Here is a 17,105-nt window from a genome sequence, read left to right as displayed (position 1 = left end):
TTTCGTCTAGAAAGTTTTTCGTATAGAAAAATTTTCGTCTAGAAAGTTTTTCGTATAGAAAAATTTTCTTCTAGAAAGTTTTTCGTATAGAAAAATTTTCGTCTAGAAAGTTTTTCGTATAGAAAAATTTTCGTCTAGAAAGTTTTTCGTATAGAAAAATTTTCGTCTAGAAAGTTTTTCGTATAGAAAAATTTTCGTCTAGAAAGTTTTTCGTATAGAAAAATTTTCGTCTAGAAAGTTTTTCGTATAGAAAAATTTTCGTCTAGAAAGTTTTTCGTATAGAAAAATTTTCGTCTAGAAAGTTTTTCGTATAGAAAAATTTTCGTCTAGAAAGTTTTTCGTATAGAAAAATTTTCGTCTAGAAAGTTTTTCGTATAGAAAAATTTTCGTCTAGAAAGTTTTTCGTATAGAAAAATTTTCGTCTAGAAAGTTTTTCGTATAGAAAAATTTTCGTCTAGAAAGTTTTTCGTATAGACAAATTTTCGTCTAGAAAGTTTTTCGTATAGACAAATTTTCGTCTAGAAAGTTTTTCGTATAGAAAAATTTTCGTCTAGAAAGTTTTTCGTATAGACAAATTTTCGTCTAGAAAGTTTTTCGTATAGAAAAATTTTCGTCTAGAAAGTTTTTCGTATAGACAAATTTTCGTCTAGAAAGTTTTTCGTATAGAAAAATTTTCGTCTAGAAAGTTTTTCGTATAGAAAAATTTTCGTCTAGAAAGTTTTTCGTATAGAAAAATTTTCGTCTAGAAAGTTTTTCGTATAGAAAAATTTTCGTCTAGAAAGTTTTTCGTATAGAAAAATTTTCGTCTAGAAAGTTTTTCGTATAGAAAAATTTTCGTCTAGAAAGTTTTTCGTATAGAAAAATTTTCGTCTAGAAAGTTTTTCGTATAGAAAGTTTTTCGTATAGAAAGTTTTTCGTATAGAAAGTTTTTCGTATAGAAAAATTTTCGTCTAGAAAGTTTTGTAAAATCTAATGATCGTCGCCTTAACAGGCAAAAACAAAACTTGAAAATGGACAAATTCGGCAGAGCACGGCCGGGAATCGAAGTTGGGCACACGGAGCAACAGCAAGAGCCTTTGCTGTTGTCTAGTTTTCGAAGCCATCAATACAACTTCCAACGGATGCACCGAATCATGTGTATACCATGGGAGTGGTGTAAATTGTGCAGTCAAAAAATCTGCCATTATACATAACCACATGAATTGGGTAAAGGTACAGCTAATAGACAGGGTTGACGAGCGTGGTTAATGTTTTGTTTGTATCACAGAGGCGTTTTCGCAATAAAGTCGGTTCAAGTACAAGATACCAACGTACGGCGCTTGGAGCCTTCACTCCTAATATGGCTGATGAGAAATTCTAAATCAAATTTCGAAACGCGTCCCCTGTTGGTTGGTGTGTATTGCAATCTCTGGCTTTCCTTTTCGATATGCAAAGAAATATCTCCGATCATTGAGCTCGTCTCGAAAAGGATATAAGAAATAAAATTTTCGATGAAAAAATTTTCGTCTGGAAAAAATTTCGAGGTCACCGTAGCGCAGAGGTTATCATGTCCGCCTATGACGCTGGACGTTTGGGTTCGAATCCTGGCGAGACCATCAGAAAAAATTTTCAGCGGTGGTTTTTCCCTCCTGGCAACATTTGTGAGGTACTATGCCATGTAAAACTTCTCTCCAAAGATGTGTCGTACTGCGACACGCCGTTCGTACTCGGCAATAAAGAGGAGGCCCCTTATTATTGAGCTTAAATTAGAATGGGACTGCACTCATTGATATGTGAGAAGTTTGCCACTGTTCCTTCATGGGCAAAATTAGCAATTTGCGGAATTTTCGATCGGAAAAAATTTCGTCTAGAAACATTTTTGGTCAAATTTTTTTTCGTTTGAAAGTTTTTCCTAATTTTTTTTTGTGTAAAAAAGAAGAAGATTTCTTTTCGGAAAGATTTTTAAGAAAATTTTTGTATAAAAAATTTTTTTAGGAAAGAACAGCGGTTTTTTTTATTTTTTAATACTAGCTTAACAATTGTGGGTTTCCTTGAAATGTGTAACTTTTTTTCCTTTTTTAATTGCATGGCAACCCTATTGATGAACCATCATCTTGTACTACACGTCGTTCTACCCTCTCTGGGTTTTCCAAAGCCATGATTTCGTTTTTATTATGGAACAATTGTTCAATGTTTTATTGCCACAATTTTGGCCAATTTTGGTTTTCCCTTGGCCAGCAGCCGTGAGCGCACGGCTGTGGTAAAATTGGCCTCCGTGATGCACGATGTGGTATGAGGACGATGGGATTTTTGCTGTCGACCCACATTTACATCGGCCGACTGGCATTTTTGGCGTTGGTCCAAATCGATGCGTTCGACGCGTTTAATGCGCATACTGCTTGGCCTTTTGGCCAAGTAATCATTGACATGGGTATTGATGCCATTACTGATGTTGAGACTCATCAAGCGTTCCTCCAGCTCCGATTTGAGACGTTCGTTTTCCTGCTCCAAGCTGCGTTTGCGTTGCGTCAAACACACCAAATCGATTTTAACATTATTGACACGTTTCCAGAAATCCTCCATTAATTGCCAATTGCAAAAGCTCTCCTGGGAATAAAGATTAAAGAGTTCCATAGAGTTGTGATTAATTGTAAAAATTCAACTGCCTACCGCTTTAAGCTCTTCTGGCACTTGGGTGTATTGCTCGGCCTCATTTTCAAACATTAACTTGGAAATGGGTGGCAGGCCCAAGGGTAAAATTTTCTCCTTTTCGGTTTCAAATTTGCGACACACGGTGACCAATTGCAACAGGGTATTGCCTTTGTCAAATAAGTTTTTAAAAAACTGGAAAGCAAAGATATGAGATTTTATTATAGGCTACATAATGAGAAAAAGTATGTGCAACGAAATCAGAGGTATGGCATTTGAATATCTGCTGTCTAGTCCAGATGCTCATGACCCAGTTATAGTTACTAAGTTTCAGTTTATATAAAAAGAAAGTAGGGGATTGGTTTCCCCTTCATTTTTCCTTGGCTTTCATATAAACTGAGGATTGCTTTAAGTGAAAATCTGTACCTTTTAGAGACTATTTTCTCGCAACTCACCTTTACCGCCTTGTAGCTTTCCACACTCATCATCTTGAATTTCTCCTCATTCTCCATCATTTCCACATCTATTCTCTCCTTGAGCTCATTGTGTTTATTACCCATATACTCCTTGAGATCCTTTAAATGTTTCAGCCTCACCTCAGATTTATCTTCGGCATCGGCCAAAGTTAGCTTTAAAGCTGCCAATTGATTACTGGCCTTTTCAATTTCATAGCAATATTCTCGAGTCTGATTGGTATACTCCTCATCCCTCTCCTTGAGATCCATATAATCAGCATAGAAACCCTCCGTATGCTGAACATATTCAGCCAAGGCCTGTTGATATTCATTCCAAAGTTTTTCAAGTTTCTGCTCACCCTTCTCGGTGATGTCTTCAATACGTAGTTGCATCTGGAAGAGATAGATTCCTTAAAATTCAACTTTCAGACATCAAAAATGGCGGTGGGAAAATATGACAAAAGCGAGGAAAGAAACTCGGTTTCCGGTTGCAATGTTCAGCCTCTTTAGGGAGCAGTTGCTGTAGATTATATTATTGTCCTGCCTTATTAGAAGAAAGATGCTGACTGAGGAGGGATTTGAACCCGTCTGCTACGCACACGATGTTAGAATACTTCTAATGGATAAGGATCTGAACCAGCTAATTGGAAGGGCCGAAAGTGTCCTGCAGATGGCATACGACTGGGCTAGATCTAGTAGTCTCAATGTTAACCCCGAAAAGACTGAAATATGCTTGTTCACGAGGAAGACAAAGGAGGGCCAATTAAACCCACCACGCTTCCTCAATAAAACGATTTAGATATTTGACAAGGTCAAATACTTAGGAGTGTTCTTGGACAGGAAACTGAATTGGAAGTGTCATACCCAGGAGCTTACCGAGAAGGCTCACAGATGTTGAGTACTATGTAGATGGGCCGTAGGCTCGTAATGGGGCCTGCATCCGAGGAAAGTTCACTGGCTCTACAGGAGCGCGATTAGATCAAAACTTGGTTACGTCTTAGTTGTTCTTGTTGTTGTAGCCACTTTTGCATGTGGAGGTGGCGACCCTCGGCAAGCTCTTATAGACGAGCAAGCTCGTTCCCATCTATACGACCGATTTCCGCGGGAACATGATGGCCATTGTTTATTTAAAGGCACCAATAACTCGGCTTGTCGCATCAAGCATCATAGGCACTCAGTATTTAAGCAAGAACCGGTACCAACCGGGCTCTCACTGAGACTCTCTACTCGATACCGCTGGTTGTTCACGACTGCAGTTGCAGCTATTCCGTATGGAGCATTCCTCTATCCGCAACCTGTGGACGCGCCCGGTAGCTCTCAGCTAAGCTTCTCGTGATAACAAAGAACACCACACAGATTGGAGCTCAAAGTTTCAGCCTATGTGCTCAAGTAATTCCGTGCCACCTGAGTAGTTTGGTGGACTGCCATGGGGGAAAAAGTGCAATGTTAGGATAGTAAACAGGTTCAGAGAACACAAGTAGAGCGATAAGGACCACGCACACTAGGGCACTGTAGACTATTCTAGATGTCCGACCCATAGACGTACAGATTAACCATGCGGCTATGAGACTTAAGGTGATGGGAGAATGGATTGAGGTTGGGAGCAGCTCATACCATCGGGGTATAATCGAGGCGACTATAAGAAACCTAAAAGGAAGGGAAGAGGTTTCCGATCGGATATCTGAGACGACACTTGAGGTCGGGGGAGAGGCACTGCTCCCAACGGCACAATTTTTTGACGGAACCCTAGTATTGCCCTATGGAAGATCATGTTACACGTATAAATCAAAGCTAAAGGACAGATTGGGAGTGGAGATCAACATTGAGAACCCAGGGATTGAGATCTGTTTAGACTGCCTGACCATAATACGGTCCTGCGAGCGAAGATCCAGGCGATCGAGGAATTTTTGAGGTGGTGTGATGTTAACTGGATGATGCCGAGTGTCAACATCTTTACGGACAGTAAAATTGCCATAAGGGCAATTAGAAGCAGGATGGTAAGGTCAAGAACAGTCTTGGAGTATTAGGAGATTAACGTCTTCTCTGAGAATGGCACGATCCGCATAGTTTGGGTGCTGGACCATAGTGGAGTAAGGAAGAATTAAACGAGTAAAAGCGTTCTAAGTTCAGCCGGGCCGAATCCTATATGCACTATGGAATCCGATATACAAACAAAGGATAAAAGAAAAGATTTGCTATGATATCGGAGCTATATCAAGCCAATTCGAATATGAATTGCGCCCTTTCGGGGCTTAATAAGTAACATAGGGAGATCGATTTATATGGGAGCTCTATCAGGCTATAGACTAATTCAGACCATATTTGACACGTATGTTGACATGGTTTATATGGCAGCTATATAAGGTTATAGACCGATTTGAACCATACCTAACACAGTTGTTGGAACTATAACAAAACATGTCGTACAAAATTTAAACCAAATCGGATAATAATTGCGCTCTCTAAAGGCTCAAGGAGGCCACCGTAGCGCAGAGGTTAGCGTGTCCGTCTATGACGCTGAACGCCTGGGAGAGAAGTTTTGCATGGCATATTACCTCACAAATGTTTGCCAAAGTTAGGAGGGGAAAGCCACCGCTGATTTTTTTTCTCGGGCGTTCAGCGTCATAGGCGGACATGCTAGCCTCTGCAATACGGTGGCCTCCTATTGGCTACACCGGTTTAAACAGCTCACGCACGTTTCGTATTTTCTTTCACTGTCAAACTTCTTCAGTTTGGTCTATAATTAAACCATGAATCGTCTTACAAACGAACAACGCTTGCAAGCTTTTGAATTTTATTGTCAAAATGCGTGCCCTGTTAAGAAAGTTCATCGTGCGCATTTTTTATATCATTTCGAAGCTAATTTTAGGCTAAATAGGTACATAAATAAGCAGAATTGTCGATTTTGAAGTGAAGATCAGCCCGAAGCATTGCATGAGCTACCAATGCATCCAGAAAAAGTAATAATTTGGTGTGGTTTATGGGCTGGTAACATCATTGGACCGTACTTCTTCAAAGATAATGCGAATCGTAACGTAAATGTGAATGGTGAGCGCTACAGTGAGACGATATCCAACTTTCAACAAGACGATGCCACATGCCACACAGCATGCGTAACAATTTACTTATTAAGAGGCGAGTTCGGTGAACATTTTATTTCACGTTCGGGACCGTTCAATTGGCCGCCTAGATCGTGCGATTTAACGTTTTTAGACTTTTTTGTGGGGCTATGTGTAAGCTCATGTCTATACAGTTAAGCCCGCTTCAATTGACGCATTGGAAGCCAACATTGAATGTCAAGATTGGACTAAGCGTATAGACCATTTGAAGCGCAGCCACCATAAATGGACCGTACTATCGATTCAAATAAAGATTTCATAAATATTTCTAAAATTTATGTGTTTTTTTCCTATACCTCTTAAAATATTACCCTTTAGTATTTAAAGCGCACAACAAGCCGATTACTGGATTAGGTATATGTCCATAGTGCCATGGAGCGTATTAATATCCGCACCCTCTTTTCAACCTTACTTAACTTAACCTTACCTAACCGGAGACATGCTGTATAAGTTCCAAAACAAACTGCATCGCAGGGCTCAACATGTCTGAAGGAGTGGTATGCTACGTTTTTAAAAGGTACAAAAGGTGTATAGAGGTTGGGTTATAGAGATTGTTGCTGAAGACTTGTTGAGGAACTGTCATCCACATCGCAACTCGGAGCGGAAGGTAAGGCTCCGAGACGTGACTCGACAAGCTCTATATAAATGGGTCATTTGGTTGCATTAGACTCATCGTGTGCGTTGGCGATAAAGAAGCAAACTTAAAAACTGCCAAAAAATCAGTAGTTGCTCAGTTACACCTGGATGCATGAGGAAACTCAACACGATGAGATGAAACGAATCTTTTGGGGATGAATCTCTGAGAAGACGAAAAGGGTAACGTAACATTTACGGAGAGACGGAGAGTGACCATTGTCAGGTTGCTGCATGTAAATCTCGACCATTGAAAAGCTACTTCGGCGGCATGAAAATCCCTCGGGTTGCCAGAGAGTTTGAAGTAGTTCTTATCCAGAAACCATAGGTGATACTTAGTGGTGCGGGCTATGGGGACACAGATCTTGCATTCTTGTGTGGACTTATATTCGGATGGTTCCAGAAAGTAAGACCATGTAGGCTTTAGGCTGTACTGTCAAGAACTGGGATTGGACAAATCGAGAAAGTTACCCGTTACCTAACCTAACCTTTTTCTGACATCCAGGCAGCCACCAAACCTCTGGGAAACGTATTTCTGAATTCAATAATCGCCCTCGAGATCGTAGATCTCTCTGGCATACAAAATCAGATAGAAATATAGCGGTCCTTCCACTGCCCAAAAACTCCCCAAATGGGCATATGACGATTCAACCTAACCCCCTAAACTCTTCCTAACAGATATATTTGAAGTTCCTACCAATTTGGGGCTCAAATGAAAGGTATTCGGCGGTAGATTACAAATATGACATAAAGAAATAGGTCCAAGTAATGTGAGGTCGCCTCACCTCCAAATACCCCCAAATGGGCATATTGACCGACCATGGCTTTATGGGACTCAAATGAAATATATTTGGGGGAAGATAACAAATATCACATTAGCATTTGCGTTCAAGTCTCGGTGGCGCTTTTACTCCTAAAAATATGTCGAATAGGTTAATTGACCCATTATGACAACATAGGACAAAAATGAAAGATATTTGAGAGTGGAATACGAGTTTTATATCCAATCAATGATAATTGGCCATTGTTTATTGCCGAGTCCGAACGGCTTGCTGCAGAGCGACACCTCTTTGTGAGAATTTTTTACATAACCAGGCATGGCATGGTACCTCGCAAATGTCGCCAGCATTAAGAGGGAATAACCACCGCTTTGAATTTTGTCCGATGATTTCGCCAGGATTCGAACGCAGGTGTTCAGCGTCATAGGACATGGCGGACATAGGCTACAATGGCACGACATAGACTACAATGGCACGACATAGGCTACAATGGCGTCATAGGAGGACGTAGGAGGACATATGCTACAATGGCACGACCTCGAAACCATTTTTTAGGTTGGGGACACTTCTCCAAAATAATATTAGAGATAATAGGAGGACGTAGGACATATGCTACAATGGCACTACCTCGAAACCATTTTTTAGGTTGGGGACACTTCCCCAAAATAATATATTTATAAGGAAGTGTTCTCTTTTATTTAGCTGCCCTTCATGTACTAAATACTCACCGTTAGTTAAGTGATCAGTATTTATTATCGTCATCATTTGGTACTAAACTTTTAAGCTATGCTTGGTATGCTTTGTTATACCATAGTAAGCACCAGTTTTGTTTGTGGTTTTAAATAGTTATTAGGTTGCTATCTTCAATAATTTAAAATGCCTAGCATATCTTTATACGAAACCAATATTTTTAACTATCTTCTATGGTTTGTGGTTTCTAAGGATCTTACCATTGCTTTAATGTCATCCAATTTCGCCAGATATCGTTCATGTGCCTCATTTCTTTGATTCTCATTCTTCTCTTCTAGTTGATAGTAGACATTTTCCAACTGCTCATGGGTACGAACCCGCAGATTTTGCATTTTATTAAAATCCTCGTTGAATTCTAGTAGCATAGCTTCCCGCTCGCTATCATAGTTATTTTTGAAGAATTCCAAACGCTGTTGTTGAATATCTAAAAGGCAAATGATGGCATTTTAAAATATTTATATTAAGTAAAAGATAATAATATGAGCAATTTTTTGGAAGTAAACTTCCATAGCCCTAAAAAAATCTAAAAAAATTAAAGTCTTTAAGTGATAACGACCGATGAAACTTTTGATAGGGTTCCTTCAACTTCAAATAGTATCATTTAAATGCATACCAATCATTAATCAATTTATAAAATTAATTGCAAAATGTTTTAATCCAAAAAGAAAAATAAAATCATAAAATGGCAACCATGTATGAAACTTTTAATAAGGTCCTTCACACTCCAAGACATATCGTTCACAAAAAAGTTTTGTTGGAATACTTTCCACTCAAAGCCAATTAGTTCAAATGTTACAATATCGGGTTTTTCAGTGTTAAAGATGTCTATTAAGAGTTTCATGGTTCGTTGCCACTTAGTTAACGCAAGCAAAAACAATCGTTGCCACAGTTTTGAAAAAAAAAAATAACAAAGTGGCAACGAACCATACTAAAGGAGTGGAGGTGGGGGATTAGCCTTCGTGGTACACAATTCCGTGCAGTATAGACCCATCTCGCCTGACGCTAGTGACCTTTACATGGTATGTATGTGGATAACAGTCAGCTCTGGTACTGCCGAGATAGAGCTGTACAATGTGCAAATACCTCCGGTTGGTAGTTGTGTTCTAGATAGTGGTCAGTTTTACAGGCCCGACATTACTGATCTACTGTCTGGCCAAAATCGCCTGGTTCTAGGGAACTTTAATGGAGTGGAGGTGGGGGATTGGCCTTCGTGGTGCACAATTCCGTTCAGTATAGACCCACCTCTCCTGCGCCTGCCGCTAGTGACCTCAACATGGAATGTATGTGGATAGCAGTTAGCTCTGGTACTGCCGAGATAAAGCTATACAATGTGCAAATACCTTCGGTTGGTAGTTGTGTGCCAGATAATGCCCAGGTTTCCAAGCCCGATATTAACGGCCTACTGTCTGGCCATAATGACTTGGTTCTTGGGAACTTTGATGCGCAACACCTTTCATTGCATTCTGCCCTAGGTTAAAAACCAGCGGGTCATAGCTTTGGCAGAACAGTTTGAAGGCTTCACGTTTTGTATGGTTAATAAGGATATCCCTACAAAGATTACGAGGAGGTGCAGCAGCTCGTCAGACATTTCCATTGCATCCTCTGATTTCCAGAGTGACATAATCTGGCAAGCCATCATTCCCTTGGGATCAGTTCATCTTCCCATAATTCTCACCATTGACCGATCACCCGACTTCATAACCTATTGGATCCTGCTTTAGAGATTACATCAATTGCCGCTTCAGTGAATTGACACCCCCACAAATGTGCTCGTAGCCGAGAGAAAATTCCGAGACATCATTAACATACCAGCCAGTCGAATACCCCAGGTGCGGCCCGAATTCCCGGCACAGGCAGGGGTACTCGCAGACGAGCGTGATGGAATTTGTTGCCCGGACACCACTAACCCCAGAATCAGTGAACTGAATACGGAAATAAACAGGGTAGTCTACGAACATAAGCGGAATTTATGGCTGGAAAACTTGGAGCAATGTAACTTAGGTACCGATTAAGCAAGCTTTGGTCTACTGTTAAGGTACTCTCGAACCCCGGAAAGAGAAATGACAGAGCCTTCGTAACTTTTGGCGTCGTAACTGTGACTGACCCGAAGAGATGCATCCCGAGAGGGACAAGATAAGAAGGAGATGCAATCGTCGTATAAGTGGTCTCCAAGCCTTTGCACAGCCATCACAAATTACCGTGGACAAAGTTACAAAAGTCATCTGTTTCCCCAAGTCATCCAAGGCTTTGGGCCTCGACGGAATCTCTACTCTGATGCTGAAGAATCTGGATCTACCTGGAGTCGAGTACCTTACAACTGTCCTCAAATATCTCTGAACACTCTTATAGTACCCGATGGCTTAAAGATAGGCAGAGCGATCTCTCTACTGAAGCCTGGAAAAGACCCGAGCAAGGGTTAGACTTACATACCGATCTTCATTCTCTCATCAGTAGCCGAGACGCTTGAGGGGCTACTGCACCTGGTTGGAGAATTTCCATTCGCCGAGCATCAGCATGGATTTTGAAGACTGTACAGTATAACAACTGCTTCTCATGCCATCACCGCACATATTTGTCGTGACTTGAATTAGCCCCGGCCATGTGATTGGACGGTCCTCGTGGCACTGGACCTATCGAGAGCATTCGACACGGTCAGCAATACCAAACTATTTGAGGTAATCGCCAACAAGAAGCTCTGTTTAACGAATTACCTGTGTGCTCGCCAGTCATTATTGGAATTAAAAGAACAAAACTCCGTAGAGTGAAACAGGTAGTTCCCCAAGGCGGGAACCTATCCTCTATTCCACCCCTTCAGGACGGCATGAAGAGGGTATCCTTTGCGGACGATTGTACGATCTTGGCATCAGGCCCCCACCCATTGATGACATTTGCGAATGGTTCAACGTCTACCTCAACGAACTTGCTGCTTATTTCGTTCCAAGTGATCTAAAGATATCTATCACCATATATTCAGCCACATTGTTCACTACATAGACGCATGAGGTGGGTAGGGAGCTGTATCGATGGAGTAACAGTTCCAACCATCAAGTGTGCCAAAATAATTGGTCTCACATTTGACAGCTCTGCGATAAGGTCAGAAATAGAAACCAGATCCTCAAGTCACTTACCGGCTGCACTTGGGGTGCTGATAAAGAAACCTTGTTGACCACGTTCAAAACAAGTGGCCGTTCAGGGGTAAATTATGCACCTCTAGTGTGATTTCTTCTGCGATGTGACACGCAGTGGAATAATATTCAGATCTGTCGGAATGTCACTCTTTGAACTGCGACGAGCTGTCTTCTCAGTTCTCACATGAACCACCTTAAATGGGAGACAAAGGTCCTACCCGTGCGAAGACATAACTACAAGTTGTCTAAACAATACCTTCTGGACTGTTACAGCGGGGACCATCCAAATCATGGTCTTGGGGATAGGTCTCCACCTCCCAGAAGCCTCAACGAGGATCTCCTTGATCTAGAGCCAGAGGTTCAGCGCTACAAGAGAGAACCTCTACATTAAGCGAGTCTGCACAACATTCATGCAGACATGGTAGCAGATGCGGTGGATAGCTACCGGTTGAATGTTGTCCTTGGAGATCGAACGCCACCCGTCCCGATTATAACACACGACATACGACTCCTGTTTAACTGCCCAGCCAGTCCCGCTCGACTCTGACCCAGATCCCTCTGGACACACCCCATCTTGGTCGCAGAGTTCATGGTTCTGGATGTTCACATTGTTCAACAACAACAGCAACTAGCCAATCAAAGGGATCACCAAACAGGTAAAAGCGTGCTAAGTTCGCCCCGCCCGAATCTTGGGAACCCACCACCATGGATTCTGCTAAAAATGTATAGAAAAACATTTTGTTGAAGGGTATGATATCATAATACATGCCAAACTTCTGTCAGACAAGTAGAAATTAAAACTTCTAGGAACCGAACATGGTTGGTCGAGAGACCGGTTTACATGGGAGCTGTTCAGATGATTGACTTATATGGACCGTATTTGGCACAGTTGTTGGAAGTCATAACAGAACTCTACATATAAAATTTCACCCGAATCTGACAAAAGTTACTGCTTGTATGGGCTCAAGAGGTCAAATCGGGAGATCGGTTTATATGGGAGTTATATCAGGTTATAAACCGAGTTGGACCATACTTGGCACAGTTATTGGAAGTCATAACAGAACACCGCATGCAAAATTTCAGCCAAATCGGAAAAAAATTGCGGCTTGTAAGGGCTCAAGAAGTCAAATCGGGAGATCGGTTTATATGGTACCGTAGTTGGCGCAGTTTTTCTAAGTCATAACGGTACACTACGTGCAAATTTTCAGCCAAATCGGACAAAAATTGCTGTTTTCAAGGGCTCAAGAAGTCTAATCGAGAGATAGGTTATAGACCGATTCGGCCGTAGTTGGCGCAGTTTTTCTAAGTCGTAACGGTACAGTACGTGCAAATTTTCAGCCTAATCGGACAAAAATTGCGGCCTATAAGGACTCAAGAAGTCAAATCGGGAGATCGGTTTATATGGGACCTATATCAGGTTATAGACCGATTCGGGCCGTAGTTGGCGCACTTGTTGGAAGTCATAACAGAACACTACATGCCAAATTTCAGCCAAATCGGACATAAATTGCGGCTTCCAGGGGCTCAAGAAGTCAAATCGGGGGATCAGTTTATATGGGAGCTATATCAGGTTATAAACCGAGTTGGACCGTACTTGGCACAGTTATTGGAAGTCATAACAGAACACCGCATGCAAAATTTCAGCCAAATCGGACAAAAATTGCGGCTTTGAAGGACTCAAGAAGTCAAATCGAGAGATCGGTTTATATGGGACCTATATCAGGTTATAGACCTATTCGGGCCGTAGTTGGCGCACTTGTTGGAAGTCAAATCGGACATAAATTGCGTCTTCCTGGGGCTCAAGAAGTCAAATCAAATTGTGTACAACAAATTATCGGTCTTTATGACAGCTATATCCAAAAAAATGCAGATTTGAACCATATAGGACACAGATGTCAAAAAACCTAACATCAATTACTTTGTCGCTGAAATCAGATAGTAAATAAGTCTTTTATGGGACCAGACAGATCGAGAACTTGATCTAAATGACAGCTATATCCAAATCTTAACCGATCTGGGTTAAAATAAAGAAGGGTGTCGAAGGGCCTAACACAACTAACTGTCTCAAATTTGGGTGAAATCGGACAATAAATGCGCCTTTTATATGCCCAAGACCTTTAATAGAGAGATCGGTCTAGATGACAGCTGTATCCAAATTTGGACCGATCTGGGCCAAATTGAAGAAGCATGACGAGTGGCCTGACAGAACTCCCAAATTTCTGAAAAATCGGTCAATAAATGTAGCCTTTAAGAGCCTAAGGACGCCACTGTGGCGCAGAGGCTAGCATGTCCGCCTATGACGCTGAACGCCTGGGTTCGAATCCTGGCGAAACCATCAGAAAAACATTTTTTCAACGGTGGTTTTCCCCTCCTAATGCTGGCAACATTTGTGAATTGCTTTACCATGTAAAACTTCTCTCCAAAGAGGTGTCGCACTCCGCTATAAAAAGGAGACCCCTTATCATTGAGCTTAAACTTGTATCGGCATTGGCACTCATTGATATGTGAGAAGTTTGCCCCTGTTCCTTTGTGGAAAGTTCAGGGGCAAAATTTGCAATTTGCAAGGGCCTAAGACCCTAAATCAGCAGATCGTTCTATATGGAGACTATATGAAGATATAATCCTATATAGCCCATCTTCAGACTTAGCCTGCCTCTAAACAAAACAAACAATTTGTGCAAAATTTCAGCTCAGTATCTCTATTTTTAAAGACTGTAGCGTGATTTCAACAGACAGAAAGACGGTGGGAAATGTCTAGATCATCTTAGATTTTTATGGCGAACAAGAGTATAGATACTTTATATGGTCGGAAATGGATATTTCCTTGTGTTGCAAATGAAATGCCAAAATGAAGTTACCCCCATCCTTTGGTGGTGACTATAAAAATCTCAACGGTGGTAATCCCATCCTAGTGCTGGCGACATTAGTGAGGAAAACAGCCATTTAAACTTCTCTACTTAGTGGTGTAGCTCTTCGGTGAGTCGTTCGGACTGGGCAATAAACAGAAGCTCCCTTATCATAGAATCGGACAGAAATTATTGATATTAGAGTTATCCCTTCTATTCTATTGGGTTGCCCAAAAAGTAATTGCGGATTTTTCATATAGTCGGCGTTGACAAATTTTTTCACAGCTTGTGACTCTGTAATTGCATTCTTTCTTCTGTCAGTTATCAGCTGTGACTTTTAGCTTGCTTCAGAAAAAAAGTGTAAAAAAAAGTATATTTGATTAAAGTTCATTCTAAGTTTTATAAAAATGCATTTACTTTCTTTTAAAAAATCCGCAATTACTTTTTGGGCAACCCAATATAATGGAATGTTAATGGGAAAAATTTCAATTTGTTAAGTTACCCGTTTATAGCCTTACTTACTAGTCTTCAATAGGTCATGGCACCCAAAGACTTACTCATAAAATGCTGCAACATTTCCATATGCGTCTGTGAACTATTATCGTGCTGACTGTGGGCCACCTCTAAATCATGCAGTAGACGCTTAATCACACTGTCCTTGTGCTCCAACATATCCTTGCTGTACTTTTCGGTATCCACAATTTCTTTGCGTAGCTCTTGGCATTTGACTTGGCGTAGTATGGAACGCCATTCCTGATTGATTTTGGCCATGTTAAGGCGACTAAAAGCCTCTTCGCGTTTTAATTTATTCTAAACAACGAAAAGGATGTAACAAAAATAAATCCGTTTTATTGCTCTCTCACGGAAAAATTTGAATAAAATGATTTCTTCCCACCTTCATGTACATTGATATTAGCTGCATTTTTCGTCTACGAGCCTCCTCCTCTATGTCGGCCCTCATCTGCAGATATCTGGCCCTCTCCTCCTCGGACATTTTGGCCAATTTATTTCCTTTGCCTTTTTTGCCCATTTCGAATGTTTCGTCTCTGCTATTCGTTGGCGGGAGGGGAGGGGGGAAATAAATTCTTTGCACCTTCTGTCTTAAGTTTATTACAATGAAGCCAAAAGTTTCAAACGAAAGGATTTATCCTGCCGCCGGCCGCCGGGTTGCTGCTTTCCTATCGACCGGTAAAGTGGCAGAGTGTTTAAGGTATAAATTTATGTTTAAGGCAGGAAAGCGTAAACTTGGTTACTTATCATGGTTACGTTGACAACGTGGGTCGTTCGGTGCGTCGTTAATTTATGGGAGGTAAATAAAATCCTTGTTGTGCGTGTGTGTGTGTGCGAGTCGTATAGTCTCCTCATATATGGACTGATAATAATGGCTCTTAGGCAATAGCCTGTTTGTGAATGTGTGAAAAGGTATTTATCTGCCGAAGCTTCATTTGTTTGTTTGTGCGTTGCTTTCTTAGCCAGGTGCACAAATCCCTTTTTGGACACTTTAACATTTTCTGCTGAAAGTGTTAACAAATGCCTCAAGGAGCAATTTTTGAAGGCACTTATATGGGTTGTTTGAGAAACTATTTTGGGTTTCATTTTTGTTTTTGGGATCTCATGGAGATTTTATGTATTTTATCCTGGCCCATGCACATTTGTAAAAGGTAACGCTCGAATGGCTTTTAAAGGCTTTCAAAAATTTAAGTCTCCCTATTAATTAAATTAAAATAGGCAAAGAAAATTGGCCAAATGGCTGAAATAAATTTAAGGGATTTGCAATTCATATTAAAGAGGCAAAGGGAAGGATGTGAGTTTCTTTTCTAAAAGGCGATTGATGTGTTAGGGGCCACCAGTGCTCGGCCATTACTGTTGGTTTGACTCGGTACAACTGTTGGTTTGGCTAGAATTGAGTGGTAGTCTGTCATCAGACTCACTTAGACGTTTTTCGTCCATTGTGATACCACAGGAGCAGCAGACGGAAGATGTTTCTAGTTCGTACCGTTGAACCATACAAAGCGCACATTCGCTAAATCAGACAAGTTCTCAAAGAAATGATAGTCTAAAGTGGGACTCCTTCTGACTGTCAGTGCGGAACTTACACACAGCAGATGTTCTATGCAAATTTGCCCATGAGGAATAGGGACAAACTTCTCTCAAATCAATGAGTGCTGTCCGATTCAATTCAGAGCTCAATGAAAAGGCACCTCCTTTTTATAGCCGAGTCCGAACGGCATGCTGTAGAACGACACCTCTTTGGAGAGAAGTTTTTACAAGGCAAAGTGACTCACAAATGTCGCCAGCATTAGGAGGGATAACCACCGCTGAAATTTTTTGTTATGTTCCTGCCAGGATTCGAACCCAGGTGTTCAGCGTCATAGGCGGACATGCTAACCTCTGCGCAACGCTGGCTCATGTTCTATAGTCTCCTCTATCATCTTCATTGACATCCCCAAAGCTTCGGCAAAAGCCGTTACTGGCAACCTTTAGTCTGTCAGCACATATATTCGATCAGACAGTGACGGATGTAATGACTGAGACTTCTGTTCTAGCCAGCGACTAGACCAGTCTAGACCAGACCACATAATTTTGGAATGCCAACAACCTACGCTGCTCCCCTTGTAATCATCTCTTATTTGTTGTCCTTCGGACCTGATCCTGAAGACTTAGCTTGCATGTCTCTAGAGTCATACCTACACATTCCATTTCCCCGAGAATGTGTAAGGTAGTTCCTAGTCTCGCAAGCTCGTCCGCTCTACAATTTCTTGGGATA

At 41.2% G+C, this 17,105-nt stretch overlaps 1 protein-coding gene across 1 annotated transcript; it reads right to left on the bottom strand.

Moving 5' to 3' along the window:
- Positions 1–2,166: 2,166 nt before the first annotated feature.
- On the bottom strand, positions 2,167–15,368 carry LOC106093676 (dynein regulatory complex subunit 2). Its single transcript, XM_013260790.2, has 6 exons — positions 15,234–15,368; positions 14,896–15,148; positions 8,565–8,788; positions 3,084–3,476; positions 2,650–2,823; positions 2,167–2,586 (listed from the first exon to the last, which is right to left on the bottom strand). Exons 1-6 carry the CDS (start codon positions 15,366–15,368, stop codon positions 2,167–2,169), a joined length of 1,599 nt encoding a protein of 532 aa, XP_013116244.2.
- Between the last annotated feature and the right edge of the window lie 1,737 nt (positions 15,369–17,105).

The sequence above is a fragment of the Stomoxys calcitrans genome, chromosome 5 (genome assembly GCF_963082655.1).
Source record: "Stomoxys calcitrans chromosome 5, idStoCalc2.1, whole genome shotgun sequence".
Taxonomy (NCBI): domain Eukaryota; kingdom Metazoa; phylum Arthropoda; class Insecta; order Diptera; family Muscidae; genus Stomoxys; species Stomoxys calcitrans.
Note: the sequence above shows the minus strand (reverse complement) of the source record. Positions and strands in the feature narration are given on the sequence as shown.

What these genes read in the sequence shown, in the direction of transcription:
- LOC106093676 (XM_013260790.2), bottom strand. Translation starts at nt 15,368, where the DNA reads ATGGGCAAAAAAGGCAAAGGAAATAAATTGGCCAAAATGTCCGAGGAG. An exon ending in TAATATCAATGTACATGAAG is followed by an intron (nt 15,149 to 15,233) that starts GTGGGAAGAAAT and finishes TTCGTTGTTTAG; the next exon opens with AATAAATTAAAACGCGAAGA. An exon ending in TGCCAGAAGAGCTTAAAGCG is followed by an intron (nt 2,587 to 2,649) that starts GTAGGCAGTTGA and finishes CTTTATTCCCAG; the next exon opens with GAGAGCTTTTGCAATTGGCA.